Genomic DNA, 23840 nt, shown 5'->3' on the forward strand with positions numbered 1-23840 from the left:
GGCCGGCCTTTGCCTTGCAGCAACGCAGCCAGCAGATGAAGCTGGCCAGTCTTTGCCATTCAGTGGAGGTTGGTGGAGGGAGTGCGGTGGTGCTGGCCACTCGGAAGGCGGGCTCGGACCTACCCTACGGTCTCCCTCCCAACCTATCGCCTTTGCCTGTCACTGTCTATACCCACTCCCTTGATTTGTCAAACCCCAATTTAGCCCCAACTTATTTTTTTATTTTTACTTCCCCACTATAAATCGTCCCCTAACCCCCTTTATCGTCCTTGTTCGGCTAACCTATCCTGTCACCTAGCCTACTCCCAACCCCTACGTTCCCTTCCCGGAGGGGAACAAGGGAGAGCTAACGTCCTGTGTCGAGGCCCAATGAAGCCTCAGAATGGCCTCCCCAGACTTCAGCGATCTATAACCAAAGTGGGTCCAGCGGCCCACAATGAGAGCGAGGGGATGGATGGTGCGGAGGGGTACACTTCCTATCTACCCTAACCATTTAACTGTTAAACTACCCCGGGGCTTTCAACAAGCGCCTCTCGCTTAAACTATTGGTTCTATAAACCCAGATTCCCGTCGCCTGTGTTGGTGTCCCCACAATTTCGGGCCTCGCCCCCCAATTTTCTCTCCGTGCCCTCACACGGTCTCATGGCTGGGACACGTGGCCCCCTTTGGCAGGCACGACCCTCTGCCGATTCTCCCGCTATGGCACCCCCGGGCACTACACTGCCTCCGAGCCTACCAGCTCCCTAAACACCGGGGAGTGCCCCCCATGGCACCTCCCCTGAAACGCACACGTGGCAGGCTGGCTTCCCAGGCCCCTTTCCGAGGGTCACCCGTGCCCACAACACTGCCCACGCGGCTAATGGCGCCCCGGGCCCCCGCAACAGGCAGGCGCACCCGTGCCCACTACGCTATCCCGGCCCCCCATGGGCCCTTGGCCTACCACGGCCGACTAGCCTGGTGCCCGGGGTACCCACTCAGCGATACTCACTTTTCGCAGCCACGCTCCCAGCCCGTCAACAGGGCTCCTGCACCCCTCCAAACGGGTTTCGAGCCTACATTCACACCAACAACAAAACGACCTCCATTTTGTAAATTTGACTAACCCCCTAACTCACTTTATACTGACCCCGGGGTCCCTTGGGCGGGAGTCACTCCTCCCCCCAATCACTCATCGCACCATGCATTCCCCATTCGCTCCACTCACACAGACCCGCTGGCCTCACTCACTCACCAAGCACATGCTTCCACTTCACTCACCAACTCTTCAACACACTCACCGCTGAACTCTGCCATCCTCCTAACTACATCCCCTAACTAACTCGTGCTCCCACGTCGTCCCTTAAACTACAGCACGTTCCTTTTAACACTACGTAGCTAAACTACGTCCCCACTACACATTCACAAGTCTGTCACTGTCTCCAAATAAATCATTTTATTTCCCAACCTAAATCTGGCTACAATCCCTCTAACTAATCCATTCCACGGACTCCATGAGGACTTACCCCTGCCGCATGAAGTCGGTCTAACTAAGCTAACCCTTCCCCCTAACTAGTTTCCATCCTGTGCCCTGGTAAGGGGGTCTTCCACCCCTTGCCCAGGAATCCTGTGCACCCGAAAGTGAGGCTTGCTGTTTTTTTTTTTTTGTTTTTTTGTTTTTTCTAACTGCGCATCACCAGCGCGGAAACTCACAGCTCGCGCACTTTGCACCTGCCCGTGACGTCATGCAGCTGCACGTGTACCTCGTCCCTCCTTGGACGGTACCATCCGGCAGGGATACCCCTCCTGCCGGATTCCAAACCCGCGTGCAGCCATGACGTCACCGTGCGCATAAAAAAAAAACACACACAAGCCCCACGTCTCGAGGGGTTCCCCACGCGAACACATGTGCTTTGCCCGTTGGAGCTTAACACACACGATCGCGTGGAGAACCCGTCCGGTCCAAATCCGAATCCTGCCTAAACTTTGTCCGTCCGCGGGATCGGCAAATCCACCGCGTGCGTTTCCGGACCGGGACTTCACTCTCGCAAGCGAGCACGTGGGGGCCTCATGCGTTGCACAGCACGGACCTCGTGCTCACTGCTGGGTGAACCCGGCACGGTCCCCGAAACAACTACAGCCGCTACCCGGCTTTCTTTCTTCTGTCGCCGTCGTCGTCGCCATTTGACACACGCACTCCCGCGTGTTACGACGCTAACACATCTCACCATTAAACTCACACCGGGAGACGCGGCTGCATGTTCACACATGCCCACCGACATCTCCCTTACATACCGCTCTCTCACACACACGGTCTCCCTTGCACTCGGCCATTCACTCACGCATGCCATTACCCTTGCACACGTGGCTCCCCTCACTCGCGGCCTTCCACTCACTCGTGCCATACTACTCACACAAACGATACTACTCACACACGCGGGGGTACTCAACCGCGGTGCCTCATCCACACACCGTCCCTCACTCACACACGCGGGGGCACTCACCCGCGGTGCCTCACTCATACACCGTTCCTCACTCGCACACGCGGGGGCACTCATCCGCGGTGCCTCACTCACTTGCGGTGCCCCTTTTACACACGGCGTGCTGGGAAGCACGTACTCCGGCACAATCGCCACCACACCACTCACACACGGGGTCGCTTCCACACACGGGGTCGCTTCCACACACGGGGACGCACTCACACCTTGCACCACACACACAGGGACAACCACACTGGGGATTCGTGTCCCCACAAGGGTCTCCGGGGCCTCTATACCCCCCAAGCTCTCCGTGCACCTGTCCACAGCACTCCTCCCCTCGACCTCGCAAAGCACGACCGAACTCACCTGGTCGTGACTCGCCTCAAGGGGGCATACTCCCTCCGCTCGTTCTTGGAGGAGGCCATCCAGCTGCTCACACCGGGCCTCCACCCAGTCCACCAGCTCACCCCCATTATCCTCCACTACCTCCGTGTGTGTGTGTGTGCGTCACTTACCCCATCTTCATCGTGTAGTCTTCCCTCTATCGTTCCCATCTCCCGTGTCTCTGACAACTCTTCACCCTTTACCTCCCTTGTCTCCACTGTTTTTATTTCCTTTGTCGTCACCTCGTGTCTCGTCTCGCACGTTTTGGTCTCCCCATTTAATTTTTCCCTTTCGGTCACCGTTGCACCCCCTCCCAGCTCGTTCGCTCCTGCACGTGGAGTCACCATTTTAAGCTCCCTGCTAACGGCCTTCATGCCCGCCTGCAGGCATCGGCCCATGTTCTGCGTCTCACCCCGCAGCTCTTTCATTTCTTCCCTCATTTGCTTGTTTATTCCTTTCATTTCGTTTTTCATTTCATTTGTATCCATCTTTTTGTTCATGCCTTTCATTTCGTTTTTCATTTCATTTGTGTTTGTATCCATCTTTTCGTTCATGCCTTTCATTTCGTTTTTCATATCCGCATTTATCTTCGCTGTCATTTCCGCATTCATTTGTGCCAGCATGGTGAATAGCTGGGCCATGTCGGGTGCGCTTGGGTGAGCCGTTTTGGCAGGGGTTGGGGAAGGGTTTTGGTGGAGAGGGGGAGGGGAGGTGTCATACACCGCGGCCGCTGCCGCACCCATTTCGGGCTCTGGGTTCAGTTGGACGAGTTCGTTTTCCTGTACAACCAACATTTCCTGCACGGGGATTTCATCCTGAGCCATGGATTCTGCACATTCTACATCCATTTCTAATACCCCCGGCTCCCGCTCGCCTTGAGACGCCATCTTGCTTCTCTTAAAGGGTTAATTTAGCTCGCTCGTAATTTGGAGGGAATCGGGGGTCGCTCCTCTCACCCCTGGACCGATTCCCGTGAATTTAATTGGAGACAGGAGAGCCCGTTTTCCCGTTCTCCGATACCAGTGCCGCGAGGAGGGCGATGAGTTTATATCGCACGACCTGACACCAGTGTTGCGGATTGGCGCCCGCCGGCGTGCGGACGGCCACGTAACTCGAATCGGGGCACGTCGCCCACCGGACGGACAATCCAGTCGTGACCCCCTTGGACTAACGCCGGGAACTAGTCACGGGTGGACCTTTCGGTCTCACCACGATCGTGCCAATCGACCCCCGCGTGGGATAGGGTTGCTCGCCAAATTCGACCGACCTAAGTACCCACACGGAGGGTAGACCGGGCGATCGCACCTCGCCGCAGGTCGACTTCGGACACGGGCCACTTTAAGCGACCCGTTCCGTACTATCGGGATAACCGAGCGGTGTTATTCGTCGGCCTCGACGGTTCGATTAATTATCGGGCGTTTTAGCCCACGACCAACCCTTTACGTGAAGCAAGATGGAGATTCAATGAAAGAAAAGACGAAGCGAAGCGGGAAAACAGTTCAACATAACTCACGTTTATTTCGTGATGAACGGGAAGCACACATATACAATTACACCAAAAGCACATGTAAAAGGAGAAGAAACACAATATTACACAAAAAGCAAATATAAAAGAAGAAGACAATGCAGAGCTATCCGACTACCGAGCACACGGCAACACTTATACAATTTTACTTCACAGACGGCGCCGACAACACAGATACCCAAAGCAAAAGAAAAAGAACCACCCTCCAGGATGAGGGGGGTAGGCGGGCCTGGGGCCGAGACCGTGTCGGGCCTACCCGTCTGATGATGAGACGCAAAGTGGCGGTGGCGTCCCAACTCCGCGGGCCTCGCGGACAGTGTCTGGTAGGGGGTGGGAAAGGGGCCCCCCTTGTCGCACTATCTCAGCGCGGGGGGGTAACAGGAGGGGGTTGTTGATGCTCGGGGGGGGGAGGAGGATATCACCCTGTCTCGGGTCCCGCGACGAGCGTCTCCACCTCGACCTCGGTCGCGCCGCCGGCCTCTCCCTCTGCAGCTCCCGGCACCGACGCGAGCACCCCCTCGTCCGCCTTCGCCGCCGCCACCTCTCCACAGCTCCGTCTAATCGCCCTCTCCGTCTCCTCTCTTGGCTCGTCCCAACTCTTCACTCTTGACTTCTCCCCTCCGAACTCTGACTCTTCTTCCCAGCTCCACCGACAACTCGTTCCAACGCACCACTCTCAACTTTCCCCTCCGAACTGAACTGTTCGGCGAGCGCGGCCGTTTATATCCCCCGTGGCCTCGCTCCCCCACCTTTGACCCTTTACCTCCGACCCTTCACCTCCAACTGGCTCCCCATTGGACCGAGGAAAAGTGGGCGTGAATGCTTTTTGATCCATGAATTTGCATATCGCAACCTCACTCCAACGCCCTGGAGGCGGGGCCAAATCGCCCCACGCTCTCCGATAGGACGGAACAGAAGTGGGCATGAGTCGTTTTTGATCCGTTTTTCTTCGGAAAGTCTGTGATGTCTCTGAACACGCTGCTCGGTGCGCGCCCCGCACGAGTCCAGCATCGGCGCCCACAAGTGGCGCAAGAATGGCGGTGATGCGATGGTGGCGAGTTGTGACGGTAAAGGTCATGGCTGTTGTTGTGAAGCGGCGTTGTGGTTGGTGGTTGTTGTGTGATGGCTGTCGAGACGTGGTTGGTGGTGGGAGTAATGGCGGCTGGTCCAAAATAAAGATAGTAAAAGAAAAACGGCTATCCTGAAGAGTCGCAGCCCGACTGAATGACATTTATTCCCTCGAAACAACGGGTTTGGGCCTAACTACACATATACTTACAGAGATATCTCACCTAAGGGACCTGAATGGTGGTTTGTGAATTTCGTCAACCACAACAATATAATGTGTGCCTACGACAAGTTCATTCGGGGTTTTTCATCCCTCGGCTACAAAGAGCCGGACGATGAAATGTTTGCTGTCCTTGAGGAGTTCGTCTGTCTCATGTATGGTGCGAAAAAGACCACGACGCTGAACAACTACCGATTCAATGTTGTCAATGGCACGTATAACCGCAAATCGAATTCCATGTGACTGTTTGACAAACTGAAGAGCATCGAAGGCAGCAGCATCCTGCCTTGCTCAGCTGAGATGCGGCCACATAGTGTAAGGACTGGTTTTGTGGCTCAAATGTGGGGCAGTTCCCACCTGGCGACCAAACCGAAATCTCTAACTGTGAGATGGGAAATCGTTGATGGTCACTATCGAGTCATCTGGTTTGATGGACATCATCTGCCCCAGGTGCTTATTCCAGAAATACCAGTTGAAATGGACGCTGACGGTGATCCATCCAGAACGGATGATCTGATGATCGATTCATCATCTGAAGGTGAAGCAAGAAGTGATGAAGATGATGATGACGATGATGATCAATGATCATGATAGTGATAATTCTGATGGGTGAATGAGCCAAAATACCTGAAATGTCAAGCGTGTTGAGATGGGCCGAGATCCTCAAGTTATTTTTACTTTGTAATGGTCAGTAATTTTTATTCGTTATAGTCTCTGATATGTAGCACGTTTAGTTTTTGATAACCTATCATATTATTCGTACAGCTGGCTCTGATTCAGAGAACAGTTCAGAAGTGGAGTTGAGACGCGCATCTGGAGTTTGTTAAAAAAAAATGCATCTGTTCGTGTACCAGACGTAGACCCATCTTCGAGCACATTCGACAGATTTCTTATATCATTCTGTGTTTACGGCATTGTCATGTCATCTCCCTCTGACTGTTTGCACAGTTTTTCTTATGCTGTGTTCATTTTTCGACCCCCAATGTGTTGAATTGTCCCCCTGGTTATCACAACATGGCCCGTCAGTGTATATCAAATCGATTTCACCGAGAATGTTTTGTGTTCCTCTTGCCTTTATATCACTTGCGTTTGATGATCATCGTGCCACAAATATTACAATACACATTAGAATCAACACAGAAAACACCCGCGTCATCGCTTTTTTTTCATTATCTCAATGTGCCCTCTGCCTCTCGTGTTTCCTTCTCTAGTTATGTGAAGACCCTTCTTATCCGTAAACCCCAGACAAAAATCGTTCTTAAGTGATGAATTTAGTTAGTGGGTGGGTGAAGCAATCTTATGAGATCAGAACGGGTGTTGGGCGCCAATTTGAGATTGAACCCTTAATGAACCCTTAATTAGCCCTTTCTTATCCGTTAACCCCTGGGATTAAAACTTCTTAACAAATGTAATTAAAACATCTCACACTATGTGTCCAAATACCGAAGGGGCAGTTTGGGCGCGATGTTTAGATTGGAAGGGCTAGAAGGGTCTACTTGAAGGATCAAATAATTCTTAACCCCAAGAAAGCCGCACTTAAATCACTTTTTATAAATGGGATGGTCTTCACTGGCCAATGAGATCAACGAACCTTTTGGGCGCAAATTTGAGAATGAAGCTCAGCCAGCTCTTTTACTATAACAGCTAGGTTTGCTTTCACCATTTTCTTCTTCTTTTCATCTGATTATTCCTGAGGTAAATCAGCCACGTGCGCCTTCGCTGTAAGGTGGGCCCTCATTAAGGCCAGCACGTGCGGCGCCGCTGTGAGGTAACTGCTGCACAGAGCCCTTACCTTGTTCCCGAGCGAGCCCGAAACCCAAAGTGTGCAGCGAGTCATATAATGTGCTTAGCAGTGCGGGATTATCGACTTGAGCTTCCGATGATCGCGGGAAGATTGCCGGTTACATTAAAAAGGCATGCGAATAAATACCTTAGAGGCTGCACGAATGGTGTTTTTCACAACACAGGAAACACGGCCAGCACGACGCCCACACTGCACGAAACGCGTACGGAGGCCGATAAAGACTCGTCCACGCCATGTTGGGCGGGATACGAGTGTGCGGAGTCGAAGCGGCTCGTTCCTTTTCAACCTCAATACCCGACACACATCGGTGTTCGCCCCACGCACGCGCGAGCGGAGTCGTGCGAACGCGAGCACTGGCCACGTGCGTAATGGCCGAAGCACGCGCACTGTATGGAATGTGCTCGAAGGCAGACACGGACGCCGCTCGTAAAACGTGCATGGATTTATCCATAACGATGTACCTTCGGCCATCGCTGGCAGCAGCGGATTCTCCACGGATGGTGAACGTCTTCTCGTCTCTACCGCTAGCGAAGCTGCGATCGAGCCGGGGAATGTACAGTGCGGGCCACGTTGGCACGCGCGTTGATCGGTGGTGGTGGGACGCACGAATGGGCATGCGGGACCCTCAGCCAATCGCCAGGGCACGGCCCGGGGGGGGGGGGTTCAGGACGATTCGAATGCCAATTTCGGTGTGGGCGATTCGTGTCATGTTGTGGGGTCGGAGTGCAATATTGCCGCTGTCTGAGATGACCTTGCCGGAAACGAAGTCAGGTGGTTTCCGGCCCATAGCGGGCCACGTGAGGGGTCGGGGCCAATCGGAGTACCCGATTCAGGTGATGACGTTCGCTTCGGAGTGGCTCCTCCCCCCGTGCGGCAGGTCCTATAAAGGTCGGAGCAGTCCCTCCGCCTCTCTCTCGCCTCACCCTCATCGACACCGCAATGACCCGCCTCCTGCTGTCTGGACTCCGCCTCCTCATCTCCGCCCACACAACATCAACCCCACGCGCCTACCTGGTCCCGCCTACCACTCCGTCGACGCACCCGAGACTCCGCCCCTTCTCCACTCAAGCTTCTCCTTCATGAACACGGTCTCCACACACGCGCCTAAAGCCAGAGACGACACACCCACTGTCGGGTAGCGCAGCACAGAGCATCCCCCCCCCCGAAGCATATTGGTTGCGCGTCGTGCTATCAAGCACAAAGGTACCAAGATCATAGCCTCAACTCCTTTCCCTTCCTGTTGCAAACTTTCTCTTCATTGGGTTTTCTGTGCGTGTATGTGTGTGTGTCCTGGCGCCTGTCTGCTTAAGGCCTCGGTCACATTTGCTACGACGGCCGTGGGGTCTCCAAAATCTATAGCCACTAGCAATTATACAGCGGCTGCAGTATTTCCACGGTCACACAATGTAGCAGTCACATATGTTTTTATTTTTTGGCGAGCCGCACGGCGTATTTATAAATTGTGGAGACCGAAAACGTGGGGTTGCCGTACGGTCTTTGATTTGATGTCGCACGGTGACCTTAGGGCGTTCCTGCGGCAGCCATAGAATTTTCAAGGCAGATGCAAGGTGCCCGCAGGGCGACCGCAGGGGGGCCCTCAGGCGAACATGCACGGGCGGTAACAAATGGGTTAATTTTTTTTTTTTTTTCGGCTTGTCGAATTGCTACGGCAAACGTAGAAATGAAAAAAAGTTATAACTCCACGTTATAATTCCACAGCGACCTTGCGACCTGTAAAATATAGCCATACGGTGTAGGGCCACCCTGAGGCCACCACAGAAACTCTGCAGGTGCCGCACGTTTCTGTCAATTCAGAGGGCGTACGGCCGCCGTATCCTCGCCGTAGAGCAAATGTGACTTAGGCCTAAGTAAGACTGCAGAAGATCGTTATTGTTATTATTATTATTTTCATGTTAAGTCTGCTCTGTGTCCCCTTTTGTAAGTTGCCTGTTTATTTGCTGCACCACACCTCTCTCCCCTATCTCTGCACAACACACCCCAATAAATCGTGATCGTACCACATACCAATTCCTCGCCCATTGTAAATAAATCATCATTCGGAATGTTCCCAGCTCGTCTTTGTGGTTTCTTTCATTGATCCAGCATGGTCTGAATCCTACTTTAGCCGGGACTTTATTCCCAACGATCCGTTCCTTTTAGCCGGTACGTCCTTGGAAGTGTCGCTCGGCTGCATCCGATCCGGTAAAGTGATCCAGTCCGGTAGAGTGATCCGGTTCGGACGTACCGAGGGCATGTTCCCCGGTAATTAAACCTCGTGATTAATTAGGTAACCCGATTAACCAATAAACGGGAGGACCCTAGGTCACGCAGTTGAGTTATTGGCATCCTCGGTCGGTTAAGCGACCCGCCGCGTCACGGAATTATCCGTGTGCGACGGCCTACAATTCCGGGGATTCTGGTGGGAACAGAGATAGCTTCCCCCACCTCGTGGTCTTCTCACCCGACCCTCCAGCCCGCAACAATATCAAAAACCTTCCTCTGCAAACCCTACAATAAGGTGAGAATAATTGGGGCCATTAAAGTAGTAGTCATAATTGTGGTAGTAGCAGCAGTAGTAATAGTAGTAGTAGTAGTAGTAGTAGTAGTAGTAGTAGTAGTAGTCGTAGTAGTCGTAGTGGTGATCAGTTTTGATAATTTTTATTAATGCAAAAGAGACTACTTTTGCTTAATTTCATATATACAACAGATGATAATTTGTGAAAGTAGGAAATGGTTCTTGCTCACCAGATGTAATAATTTTGCCTACAGTATAATGAGGACAAAGATGACTTCATACCCGGTGGGATGTATTGACAACCCCCAGTATAGTTGCAAAGCACACTGGTGTGAAATGTCCCATCAAATCGATCATCCGCACTAAAAAAAATAAAAATAAAAAAAAAATGGGAAAGGAGTAGAGAAAGAAAAGAAAAGAAAACAACAACAAAGAGCAAAAATTATATGCAGCACATTAAAGGTATCAAAACGAATCTACCGTATTTTCACGACTATAAGGCGCATATAAACGTCTTAGATTTTTGTCAAAATGTGCGACGCGCCCTATAGTGCAGTGCGCCCTTTGTGTGTCGTCATTGTAAGGCGGACGTATTTGTGAACATTAGAACTGGGGGTAAATGTGGGCGTGGCTTATGTATAAAAGAACAGGTATGTGCGGTATGCAGAACATTGCTGTTTTAACAACCCCGAAAATGGCAAAGAGACACGCTTATGAAGCTCAGTTTAAACTGAAGGCGATCAGCTATGCGGAGGAACATGGGAATCGAGCCGCGGCGAGGAATTTCCAGATCAACGAGTCGATGGTTCGAAAGTGGAGGAAGCTGGAAAACGAGCTGCGACAGGTGAAGAAGACGCAGCTGAGTTTCCGTGGAAACAAGGCGAGGTGGCCAGAGTTGGAGGAAAGACTTGAGCAGTGGATCGTTGAGCAAAGAGCAAGTGGGAGGAGCGTTTCGACGGTCACGATCCGACTGAAGGCAGTATCGATAGCGGAGGAAATGAAAATCGAACATTTCCACGGAGGTCCGTCTTGGTGCTTTCGCTTCATGAAACGGTGCCATTTTTCCATCCGGACCAGGACTACGATAGCGCAGCAACGTCCGGCGGATTATCAAGAAATGATGGAAAACTTCCGCTCCTACTGCAGCAAGCACATCTGCGACAAACGGATCCAGCCGAGCCACATCACCAACATGGACGAGGTGCCGCTCACGTTCGACATCCCGGTGAGTCACACGGTGGAGAGGAAGGGAACCAGCACGGTGGCGATACGCACAACGGGGTATGAGAAGGCTTCGTTTACTGTTGTGCTTGGCTGCCACGCCGATGGACAGAAACTGCCGCCGATGGTAATTTTCAAGAGGAAGACTTTGCCTAAAGAGACGTTTCCAGCAGGCGTCATTATCAAGGCAAATGGCTTGACAAAGGAACTCCAACCGCTGGACATCGGCGTGAACCGGCCGTTCAAAGTGAGGCTGCGAGCGGCGTGGGAGCGGTGGATGACCGAAGGAGAGCACAGCTTCACAAAGGGTGGAAGGCAGTGCCGGGCGAGTTACGCCACAGTTTGCCACTGGATTGTTGATGCCTGGGCTAACGTGTCTGCTGGCACTGTTGTCCGAGCTTTCGCTAAAGCCGGCATCATTTCGGAGGAGCCGCACGGTGCAGAAAGTGACTCTGACGGCGAGGAAGGTGGACCTGCTAGGTTGGGTTTAGCGCAGTTCGATTCCGAAACAGAGGATGAGGATTTCGATGGATTTGATTAAAGACTATTACCGGTATTTGATTGTTTTAGTATTTTTGTAACTAATACTTTAATAAAGCACAACCAAACTCAATTTTGCTCCCGATCTATTTTTAAATACGCACACTTGTGTGCTTGTGTGAGTGTGTTGTTGTACGGCGGACGTACGTAGTAGAGGATATTCATATAAAACCCGCGCCCTATCGTGAGGAGCGCCTTATGTGTGTGTCAAATACAGGAACGGCACACACAACTGAGACTGCGCCTTTTGGCACGGTGCGCCTTTTGGTCGTGAAAATACGGTATAATGTTCTTGGTAAAGAATGTTTAACAGGAAATCCATTAATTTTTCTCCACCATGCTTTCTGGAAAGCTACCAATAACAAATTGCTCTCCTCTGATAAAGGTTGCTTGCCTAAATACAATTCATGGTGATCCAAGGTACAACAAGTGCAGGTTATCTCATATTTTAAAAAAGGAAAGACCAAACCTCAGGCCGACAATCAACGTCCTGCACATCACCATTACCTTTGTATTTTACATTCCAATTACAATTGCAATGAAAAAGTAAATACCTCCCGAATTTTACACTCGTCGAAGACACCGAGTTTCAAATCTCTTTTAGCTTGGTAACCTGTAAAGAAACCTGACGTGTTCGAGATAATATGTACCTGTTGTACAAAAGTATGTCTGGGGTCCACACTTTGTCTGCAGGGAATCGGAGCGTCGTGACTCCGGGGTAGTCAGACAAGTTCCAATGCAGGGATTGGTCAAACCAGTACTAGGTGTGCAAAATGCAATCTGGTTTCAGCACAGATAAATTGACATGACTGTGCTCCATACAACTGCACTTGATACAATTGTTTCATTATTCTTACCACAAGACAGCAAAAGGCTTCATGCGCATGACTTGTCTTTCTTTGTCAAGCTCATGCAAACAGCTGTGATCATAGTACTAAATGGGAGGCAAACTGTATGTTAACCTACCATCTGAAGCCAGATGTTCGTGGTCAAAACCTGGTTCTTCTCATCCTAAAAAAACAAATTGCCAGAAATAATGGAGCAGGGGGAGACGGTGGTAAATATAAAATTGGACATGAGTCTCCATCTACAGGGTGGCCATAAAGTCTGGAAACATAGATTAATATGTCGCTCTGTTACAGTTTGAAAATGTCGTTCATTAAAGACGAACGCGTTGAGGTGATACTGCTGAGTGGATGCGAGGGCTGGTCATATCGACAGACAGCAGAGCACTTCAACGCATGTCATCCTGGAACAGCTGCCATCACCCATAGCACAGTGGGGAAGCTGATTCAAAAATTCAAGGATACAGGCAGTGTGTTGGACAAACTCCATTCTGGATGACCATCCGTATCCGACGAGGTGAAGGAAACTGTTATAGCGAAGGTAATAGCCAGCCCAAAGAAGAACATGTCATGAATTGTAATGTAATGTCAATAAACCATTTATAATGTATATTCGCCTATGTTTCCAGACTTTATGGCCACCCTGTATAATTCCTGCCAAACAACAACAGAAGGCTTCCATCCTAGAATCCCCGCAGTCACCCAATGTGGCCACCACCAGCACCTTACCATATCCATGACCTGTCGAACGGCCAATGTAAAGTAAACAGGCAGTGGATCCGCATCCTTAGAAACTGGACGTTCCAGCGGACTATACTCACTGAGGAGTTCCCGATAAAGCCTTCTCTGAAATTCTCCTTGCCATGATGCTGCCAAAGAGAATGAAAAGGTCAAAAGTCAGCGATGAAATCTTGCAACCATTGACCTGCACCTGGCAAAGAATGATGTCTGATGAACATTCTTCAGTTAATAGTTTTTATATACAAAGTAGTAGTTTGGAAAAGAGCAAGATGACACAATATGTAGGAGTAACAGCCTGGAGTGGACCATTCACTTTCATTTGAATTGAAACTCCCCAGGTCATCAAGGCAAACCTGATGAGTCGGCTTTGATTTTGAATCTCCTGGCTTATACAATTGGAAACTCAGACACAGAAGGAAGTCATTTGGCTCTTCATGCCTATGCTTTGTCCACACCCCGTTAATTTAATCTCTCAATTTACTTATCTTCTTTGTTGGGAAAACAGCTGCATTCGAGTACAAGGTGTTTAATTACCAGACACCGCATCAAAGTAGGTCCGACACTGGCCCAATTGCATGCCCATACTGCCGACCAAATGCCAGTTCCAACCCACAGCTATTCTTGGCCAATGATTTGTAAGTGCAACACATTAACACTTGTACTGCCAATGCGTTGGCATTTGATATCAGTGACCCTGGAAAGGTACTAGCAGCAGAGAAATAGTAGATACATTTCAATTGGAATTAGATAGGTACCAAGAAGCATTAGAGATAGAGGGGTTCAGGGATATTTGCAGGACTTGTAAGTAGCTTGAGTGGAGTTCATCAGTGATTGCATACATCTGTGTTGAGTGTGACGTCTATGAAAGGGTCTTGTCAAAGGATAGTGTGTCATCGGTGTTGTACATTCTTCACCACCTTCGCCAACCTCTCTGTGCCCCCAATTTTTTTTCATTTTTTGTTTTTTAACTACAAAAAAAAAATGAACAAACAAACTAAATAACCTCCCACCAACCCCAATTTGTGACGAATTGCTGATTGAGGCGATGTTCCAATGCGTCCCTTATCCGAATCACCAAAGTTTTCCCGAGTAACCCCACTCTCATCATTAACTCTATCTCAACATCCACAGACTGGGAATTCGATCAGCGTGCCAGCATAGAATGGCCTACATTTTTCAAGACACCATGGGATATTTAAAGCCCATGACCTAGATATAGTTGGTGCAGCTAAATTTTCCTCCTTATATTATCCAAATTATGGAAAACTTCGAGGCACAGCTCCCCCTGCTGCACTTTCATCAGAGCGAATGTTTTAACTCGATCTTCAAATCCCAAGACATTTCAATGACGAATGTGCTCCCAACTGAGCTATCAATATTGGAGAAGCGCTGATGTCACGCATCATCTAAAACCTCCGCATTTCTCGCATGCATTTCGTGGATGAGCACCGTGGCATTCAGTCCACTAACGACTACATTAAAAGTTCAAATTATTGCTGTGCATGCAAAAGGCTGATTCCAGATACAATTGTTCAGTGTAATTCCAGATGGCATTTTCACCAGTAGCATTACAAGTGCATTCCATGGAGAATTGGCCAAAGTAAAAAGTACTTGTAAAACGTTTGCATTCATTGTAAACATGCTTCATATAAAGTAAGACTGCTTTGCTTGATGTTTGATAAGATCCCACATCGTTCTCTGTGATCACAAAACCAAAACTTGAAGGGCACTCGGAAGAGTGCAATCCGTTCGCCACATAATGCCTGATCCATAAGAACATATCAAGCCCAATACAATTTTGAATATCATGCTATATATCGTTTTTGGCCCGATCTCTCAATGGTGAATCATCACTTTAAGAATTAAATAATTCTCGTATCCAGATACGCATTCGGATCTTCGCCAAAACTGAATAAATTTGTCATGGACACACACCCAACCTGTCCACCAAGTTTCATCCGAATCCGGCCACAACTTTTTGAGTTATCCTGTACACAGACAAACAGGCAGAAAGGAGTAAAAATATAACCTCCTTCACTTTCGGTGGCGGAGGTAACAAGAAAAAGAGCAATCAGAGATTGTAGACCCTCGCCAGGACTTGTTTTGTGTGGTGTTTGTGTGCTGGTGTGTTCCGTCATTAATAAGAAACATAACAAGAACTACCACTTTTTAACGACTGGCAGTGATGACTGGGTACCAAGACGTCCTGCTTTGATGTAATCCCGCTTTGATCGGACACTTGACCCTGACCCATGCCATTTATTATTATTCAACTTGAATTCAGAATGGGATTAAAATAAACTCAAATCAAATGGAAGACAAAATAGGAACCGCACTGCATTAGAATCATCAGAAGGAACCCAAACAAGCAAAAAGCAAAGATGAAGTCATCAGGAGGAACGTGGATAGGATTCGGGTTTCAGCTGCTACTTCTCTACCCTCAAATCCATCCAGGTGCAGCCAAGTAAGCCTTATTAAAAATAAAAAATTAAAAAAGGAACCCAGGTCAAAACATTAAATACTTCTGGCTGCCAGACCATGTGTCCAATCAGGTTGAAATTTGAAACATATATTCCCCATCACTACGAGATCATAATTGCGAAGTTTCACATCACTCGATGAAGCAGTTCAAGAGAAAGAGTTTTTAAAAGATTTTTGCTCAATCCAATATGGCTGCCAGACCATGGGACTTATCAATTGTTCGTGAATACTCTGGTATCCGCAAGGCTTGGGGAATATTTGAGTGAAGTTTCCCCTCGATCTGTCCAGCCATTCTGGAGAAAAATATTTTTTATAGGTTTTCGGTTAATCCAATATGGCTGCCAAACCATGTGACCTATGACATCAAATATGTGAGCATTTCCTTTCTCATGGACAGGCGGTCAATTCTGTAAAGTTTTGCCTCGATCTGTTGAGCCTTTTCAGAAAAGAAGATTTTTTCAAAAACCCAAAAACAATATGGCTGTTGAAACGTGACCAATGACGTCATCGTTTTTTCTTTTGTGTTTTTTTTCTGTGGATCACCTTATCTCTAAGATGACCCTCAAAAATTTTCATACTGATTAGATGTCACGTTCTTTATGCAATTATGACATCATAACGAAGGCACCTAAAATCACACTTTTTTCCAATGAGTACTTGCCGTGTGCCAAGTTTCAATTTTTTCCTTGGTGCAGTTTCTGAGATACAGAGGTCCAAGAGTTTTTCCTTTTTTCCAACATGGCTTCCACACCATGAGACCTATGACGTCATAATTATCATAACAACATTCTACATGAGTAGTCGCTCCTATTGTGAAAATTTTGTATCAATCTGACAAGTGGTTGCAGAGAAAAACACTCATGTTCTGTACAGACAAACGAACAAACAAATGAAAAAAAAAATCACTCGTGGAGTGACCACTTGGTAAAACAGCACAAAGTAGAATGGCACTCGGTAAAGCGCACACCTCTGACAGGTGGAACAGTTCACGTTTTGTATCCCACCAATGGGCTGGATTCAAACCAAAATCCAATCCGCTTGTTCTTGTCACCTATCCTACTCATCCACCTTGTTTTGTCATAACTTGTCCACAACTTTTTGAGATATAGTGATATATTTAGTTTTTGGCCCGATCTATCAATTTTAGAAATTGGACCTGTGTCGACCTATTGACCTTAAAAATAATAAGTAGTTGAATTCAGCGACCAGACATGAAAATACTCTTCAAATTTCAAGACAATGCGATGAAAATTGAGGATTTAAGAAAATTTGGCCCAAATTGTCCTATGTTGGTCTCAAAATTAATAGGTGGTTGAATTTAGCGACCTGATATGCAAAGGGTCTTCAAATTTCAAGTCAATCGGATGAAAATTGAGAATTTTAGAAACAAAAAATTTGGGTTGACCTTCTGGCCTATGTTGACATTTTGACCGAAGGTAACCTCAAAAGTAATAGATGGTTGAATTCACTAACTTGATGTGCAAATCCTGTTCAAATTTCAAATAAATCGGGTGAAATTTGAGGATTTCAGAAAATTTGGCTCAAATTGGCCTGTTGGGCTATATCGACCTTTTTGGTCGACCGAATTTTACGAAACTTCAATGCGGGACCGTCACAGGGTCAGTGACATTAATCTCTGAAAATTTCAGAACGATCCGTTGAGCGGTGTGAGCTGGAGGTGAGCGGACAGACAAACACACAAACAAACACAAACAAACGGAGACGATCAACATACTTGTCAAAAAAAAATAATAAATTGTCAAGTTACAAACAGACAAACGGACCCAGATGTAATACCCTCTCCGAGGAGAGGGTAATGAGAAAGCATCTCAAAATGCAAAGCCCAGCCACGTCCACTTTGTACTCCAACTAAACTTGACAAAAACGACAGTTAAAAAAAATTGTATATTTTATTAATTTGTTTTCTCCATATTCTCAAAATAAAGGTTTGTTGAATATTTGATGACAAAATCCCAACTAGTAATGGATAGATTGAGCTTTATCTATTGAAAACTAGCAAATACCACCCGTCACTTCACGGGCGGGAATTCTAAGTGGGGGGAGAAAAAGAGGGAAGAGAGAGAGGGGGGGCGAGGAGGAAGGGGGAATGAGGAGGGGTGAGGGAAGGGAAGGCAGCACAAGGTGAGAGGAAGGGAAGGCAGACATGTGGTGGAGCATTAATTACGATTCCTATTGTCTCATCAAAATGATTCTGCATAGAATAACAGTGAAGATGGAAACAAAATAATGTGTGAAATCCATTTTCTACCGGTCATACAAAAATACCGAGAAAACAACACCACCCGGACATGTCCAGAGACAAACACTGCCCGGACACATCCAGAGACAAACAAACAGACCACCCAGACAGGTCCAGAGACAAAAATAACATCGTCCGCACAGGTCCGGGCACAAAGAAACACTATCCGGACATGTCCAGAGACAAACACCGTGTGTATATAATCAACGCTCAGACACGTCCGGAGACAGAGAGAGGTGTGGGAGGGTGCTGTACTGTACTAGGAGGGGGCAGAGCAAGGACTTGACAGAGAGAGAGTGGTGGGGGTGGGGGGGGGGTTGAGGAGTTCGCAGAGAGAAAACTTGGTGCTTTAGGAACAAAACACACACACACACACACACACACACACACACACACACACACACACACACACACACACACACACACACACACACACACACACACACACACACACACACACACACACACACACACACACACACTTAGTGCTTGGCCAATCGCGACAATTTTTGGGGAATCGGCAGATTGGAGTCAGTGTAATTACAGACTACAGTATGCACTGTATACAACTCAGAAACCATGAGTAGCTTTCACCCTTGTTTTGGGGGAATTTCAATAAGCAAATTAAGAAAACAACGTTGCACAATAAAGGTTTCAAGGAGATATACATAAACAACAATCTGTATTTACAGGTGGCAACGATCATGTGACGAGTGGAAAAAATTTGGCTTGGTAATTCAGAAAAACATGTGAATATGGCAAACAGCTCAGAAATCGGGTGTTATCAAATGCATTTTGCTTTGAAACATACAAAAAGAAACCATATAACCTTTGTAAAGCACACCCAGTTCATATAAAATAACCAATTGCTTTCAAAACAGTCACTAAGACAAAGGAAAACACGATCGCTCGTACGCTGCTGAGGTTAAAAGTTAAAACCTCCAAGATACGGGATGAAACTTTGCCACCACGGCACCTGCAACCACGCACGCACGCACACTCCTTCACAGATCCAAATCTAACCATATGTACCTCAACCTTGTAGCAACTGTCGACTATCGATCCCGATCGGGACAAGAACTGTTCTGCTGTGTATATATATATATATATATATATATATATATATATATATATATATATATATATATATATATATATATATATATATATATATATATATATATATATATACACATTGTTACGATTCTGGAAACCGCATGCGTGTCTAAGGCAATGGGACCCAACATACAATGATCCCCAGACAGTTATTTCAGGAGTATAATTGCAGTTAGACCTACCCTTCATGTCTAATGGGTCAACGGGACGAAGTGTGTTGTGTGAGTCTCATAGCTATATCTAATTATATCTCTTTCTTCCTTTCTGCCATCAGTGAGGCCGCTGCATAGGTACATATGAATGACCTTGCGGAGGCCAAGAAAAGCATCAACACCACGATGAAAAGCCCTCCACTGCAAGAATACTGTGTCGTAGGGAATAGTATAATCATACATTAATTCACAACACTGTACACGACGTGCACAGTGTGCCCTTTTCAACCCAAATCTGCATGTGGTACTCATATCTATCTTCTTTTCAAACCAAATTTGCATCTGCTATTGATATCAGTCTTCTTTTCAACCCTGATTTATATCCACTCCTTTCCTTCAATCCATGACACAGATCGGGGCTGGCACCACGCTCAGACGGCTGCCTGCGAAGATCACCGCTATGTGTTAACCACATGGACAATAACAGACATGTGTGCAGCCCCGTGATAATTACCATCGCACTGTACAGGACACGCATGGCGCACATCTTTATTCGGGTCTGCACACTGATTTACAATGACGTCTTACCATCGATCTTCGCTCGCCACCTCGGCCATCAATATCACCCGCAAACAGCAGAGACCTTCCTGCACCTCTGCCTCGATGCAGTGGCCACCAAGCAGAGGGCAAATGCACGGCGCAGATCGCTCGGGCCACATGACGTGCAGACAAAACAAGCGCATTGACCAGCGCCAACCGCAGGTTGCCGGGGGCGCCCGAACGGGAATGCAGGACCGATGCTACCCTCGGCCGGTCGCCGGAACGCGGCCCAGGAGTTCGGTGCAAGGTGATTCATGTCGAGTTGTTTGGAGCGGAAGAATTCCACAACTCAGCAGTTTCTTGCCGGATGTACAAATGAGACCACTTCCAGCCATATGGGCCCGGCAGCGTGCGGTTAAGGTCCAACAGGAGCACACGATTTCGGGTGACGATGCATCGCTTCGGGTCGTCACCCCCACCCGACACCATGGACCTTATGAAGGGCAATTCACAAAGCCGTTCGCGCTCACCTTACTTCAAAAGCTGTGATCTCGACATTTCCCTGATGCTCCGCCTGTCCCACCAGCCTGACTCCACCTGCTGATTCTCGCCGCTGGCTCCACCTACCGCCTTCTCATCTGCTGGGTCTGCCGACCACCCTTCCTCTTGTCTGACAGCCCCGCCTATTCTCTGGACCGGTGCACGCGCTGCGCTCGGCACTGTAGCCAAGCAGGAGACAACATGTAGAACCTCAAGGAGGGATCGCTCAGCGGAGCATCCCCCAAAGTATACTGGGGAGCGTGGCCGGTCAACCGTGCAAGGTATTGCAAGACCGCGAGCCCTCATCTCCTGTCCTTTCTTATGATTATCTCCTCTTCATCAGGTTTTGTGTGTGTGTATATGTCATGGCACCTGTCCTTGCTTAAGTTAAGAGTGGAGAAGAATATATCGGGATAAGTCTGCTCTGTGTCCGCTTTTGTAAGTTGCTTGCTTTCTCTTTGGTTGCACCCTATGAATTCCTTACTAACCCTGCTTGCATACAACAATAAATCCATTCATTGTGCTACATATTTTTCCTCGCCTGTCTGAAATAAACGCTTGTGTGGAAATGTTCCCAACTCGTTTTTGTCTTTTCTTTTATCGATCCATTCTCACCGAGCTGGGACTTTATTTCCCAACGATCCATTCTGCTAGCCAGTACATTCCTTGGCAGTGTCGCTCGGCTGCATCTGACCTGGAAAGGTGACCCGGTTCAGACAAGGCATACTGAGAGCGTGTTCCCCAGTAATTCCGTCACATGATTAATTAGGTAACCGGTTAAACCCAAGACGGAGGACCCGAGGTCACGTGGTTGAGTTATTGGCGTTCACGGTCGATTAGCAACCCGCTGCGTCATGGAGTGTTATCCTTGTGCGACAGCTGCGATTCTGGAAAGTCTGGTGGGAACCCAAAAAAGCTCCCCCCCCCTTATGGTCCCCTTACCCCGACCCGCAACAATATATATATATATATATATATATATATATATATATATATATATATATATATATATATATATATATATATATATATATATATATATATATATATATATATATTGTTGTGGATTTTCGGGCGGGTGAGCGCCTTTAGCTCAATTGCGGCCGCGCGTGCCCACCGAACGAGCAATGGAGTCGCAGCTTTCGGATCAACGCCAAAACCCAGCTACGGGTGTTGTTAACCACACGATAAACCAGCCAACTCCTCTGTCCACGCGCTACAGGGTTGATCACCGAATTGGCGATGTACATAATTATTCGCGCAGACAGAAATGCCGGGGATTTACACCTCAACGGAGCCTGCACGAAAACGAGCCCCTTTAAGCAGCTCGTTCCGTTTGCGATTGCCGAGCGGTTTTAAATCGCCAAGCCCCGTCGGACCAGATGTACGTTTTATCGGCTCTTAATCAGCCAGCTAATTATTCCGAACGCAATTATGGCAGTCAATGGAGGAAAGGACGCAACGAGCAGGTGACATTCAAAAATGGGGAACATTTATTTGCACACGTAAGCAATGCAATGAATGGGGGTAGGGGACAAGACACGAGTAAAAACCTACAGCCGATATCTATTTATTATGTACATGCACTTAATCAGTTCTACTTGGAAGACAAGGCGCCACAGACTTTCATGCAAAAACCCCAGAAAAGAAAGATGAAACCAGGCTCGTAAGCCTTTAATGTTCCTCGGAGCTGGGATGACCGAAGGAGCTCCGCGAGGCCGGGCGGGTTACCTTGTCGCCCTTGAAGCGACTCGATAGGTCTTTTGGTCGGCGACCCTCCGTATGTCTCTGTTCACCGGGGGGTGTCACCAAACGCGTCAGTTGCTTAAGCGGCTCGAGCAGCTTGGCAGGCGGCCCTCCTCGGTCGCTTGGCCTTCCCCGCGACCCGGTCGATCGGGCCTGGCTGACAATGCTTCAGAGGAGCGAACGGGCCTTGCTCTTTTAGAGTTGATGCTCTCTAAGAGCCCGCTCACTCCTCAGCGTCACTCGACTGACTCGGGGCCCGATTGCTCGAACCGTTACGTAGCTTGCTGGCGACTTCTCTCCGGCTGGTGACTTCTCCCGTCTCCAACTCAACGGCCGGCTTCTCCCGTCTCCAGACTCCACTGCTGACTCCAACGGCCCAGCCCAACTTTTCTCTCAACTCCACTCGACTGCCTCCACTGACCAACAACGACCAACAACGACCAACCACCAACAACGCTCTCGGCGTTGAAACGCGCCTTTTTATAGCCCCAAGGGGAGGGGTCGCTCTGGGCTTACCACCCGAAATCAGCACCCTCCCTCCTTCCACCTTTGAACCTTCACCCCCGGCTGGCTCCACCCCTTTCACCGTTCTGATCCGATCTCGCCGTCAAACGCGGCCGTGGTTGAGATCACTTTCACAACGCAGCCGTGTTTGAGATCACTTTGCCGCTGTCGAGGATGCCATCGTGTTTGTTTGTGGAGATGTTGTTTGTTGGGAAGTTGTTGGTGAAAAGATGGCGGCGTTGTGGAGATGCTGGTGAGGAGATGTTGGCAGTTGTGGAGAAGGTGGTGAGGAGATGTTGGTGGTTGTGGAGAAGGTGGTGAGGAGATGATTGTTTAAAATAAAGATAGAAAAGAATAACACTACCTCAAGATTCACAGCCCGGCACACGAATAAATCCCGTGATACATCGGTGGGGAAATCTAACCTGGACACAAACTTATCGACATAACTGATCTTCGGGGAACCTGAATGGTGATCTGTGAATTTCCACAACCGTAACAATACATATATATATATATATATATATATATATATATATATATATATATATATATATATATATATATATATATATATATATATATATATATATATATATATATATATATATATATATATATATATATATATATATATATATATATATATATTGTTGAGAGCTTCAGCGGTGGAGGGATTTGCACCCTATTCTTGACAGTCAAATGCTGAAGATTAGGTGTCACTTAACAGCACCGCTGTCTCGGGGGTTATAACGCCGGCTAGTTCGGCACAGGCCTCGGGTCACGTGCCTCGGATCACGATACCAACATACACCTGGGCCGTACCAGTTGGGGATATAGACCCCAGCTACAGACTGGGTTTGTCAGAGACCGAGCGAAGTCTGCCGCAGTCTGTAGCCCGTTTGGTTTTAAATACAAATTGAGCGGATTGTTCCTCAGCACGGCACGAGTAAACTCAAGGCGGCAACTTTCATATGAATCAGCCAGATTTATTGGGGACACATCGGGGAAACACGACACAAGCAAAGCATTCACGAACGTTATAATTAATCTATAACCCGCTCTTAACTAGGGAGCTATGGATACGGGTTTCGAAGGGTACTTGGTGGTGGCTCATGGATGAGAGGAAAAGTGTCGAAGACACGAATGCGGCTCATGAGAAGCCGATGTCAACGGATTTGA

At 48.1% G+C, this 23840-nt stretch overlaps 1 protein-coding gene and 1 long non-coding RNA gene across 14 annotated transcripts in view; one reads left to right on the forward strand and one right to left on the reverse strand.

Annotated features, from left to right (window-relative positions):
* Positions 1-23840, forward strand: part of LOC147016774 (uncharacterized) — a 97476-nt gene that overhangs the window by 38460 nt on the left and 35176 nt on the right. The window lies entirely within an intron of this gene.
* Positions 1-23840, reverse strand: part of LOC147016775 (neuronal acetylcholine receptor subunit alpha-7-like) — a 103939-nt gene that overhangs the window by 31264 nt on the left and 48835 nt on the right. For 8 of the 13 annotated variants that reach the window (XM_085845763.1, XM_085845760.1, XM_085845761.1 and 5 more), the window contains 4 exons: positions 13308-13447; positions 12700-12744; positions 12384-12493; positions 10255-10334 (listed from right to left, as the gene is read on the reverse strand). In XM_085845763.1, the coding sequence (XP_085701889.1) occupies positions 10255-10334; positions 12384-12493; positions 12700-12744; positions 13308-13447 (375 nt within the window). The remainder of the gene's footprint in view (positions 1-10254; positions 10335-12383; positions 12494-12699; positions 12745-13307; positions 13448-23840) is intronic. The other 5 variants (XM_085845759.1, XM_085845758.1, XM_085845756.1 and 2 more) reach the window with 2 other exon arrangements.

This window comes from Eptatretus burgeri, chromosome 11, assembly GCF_056783735.1.
Source record: "Eptatretus burgeri isolate ZD-2024b chromosome 11, Ebu_testis_v1, whole genome shotgun sequence".
NCBI classification, from domain to species: Eukaryota; Metazoa; Chordata; class Myxini; order Myxiniformes; family Myxinidae; genus Eptatretus; species Eptatretus burgeri.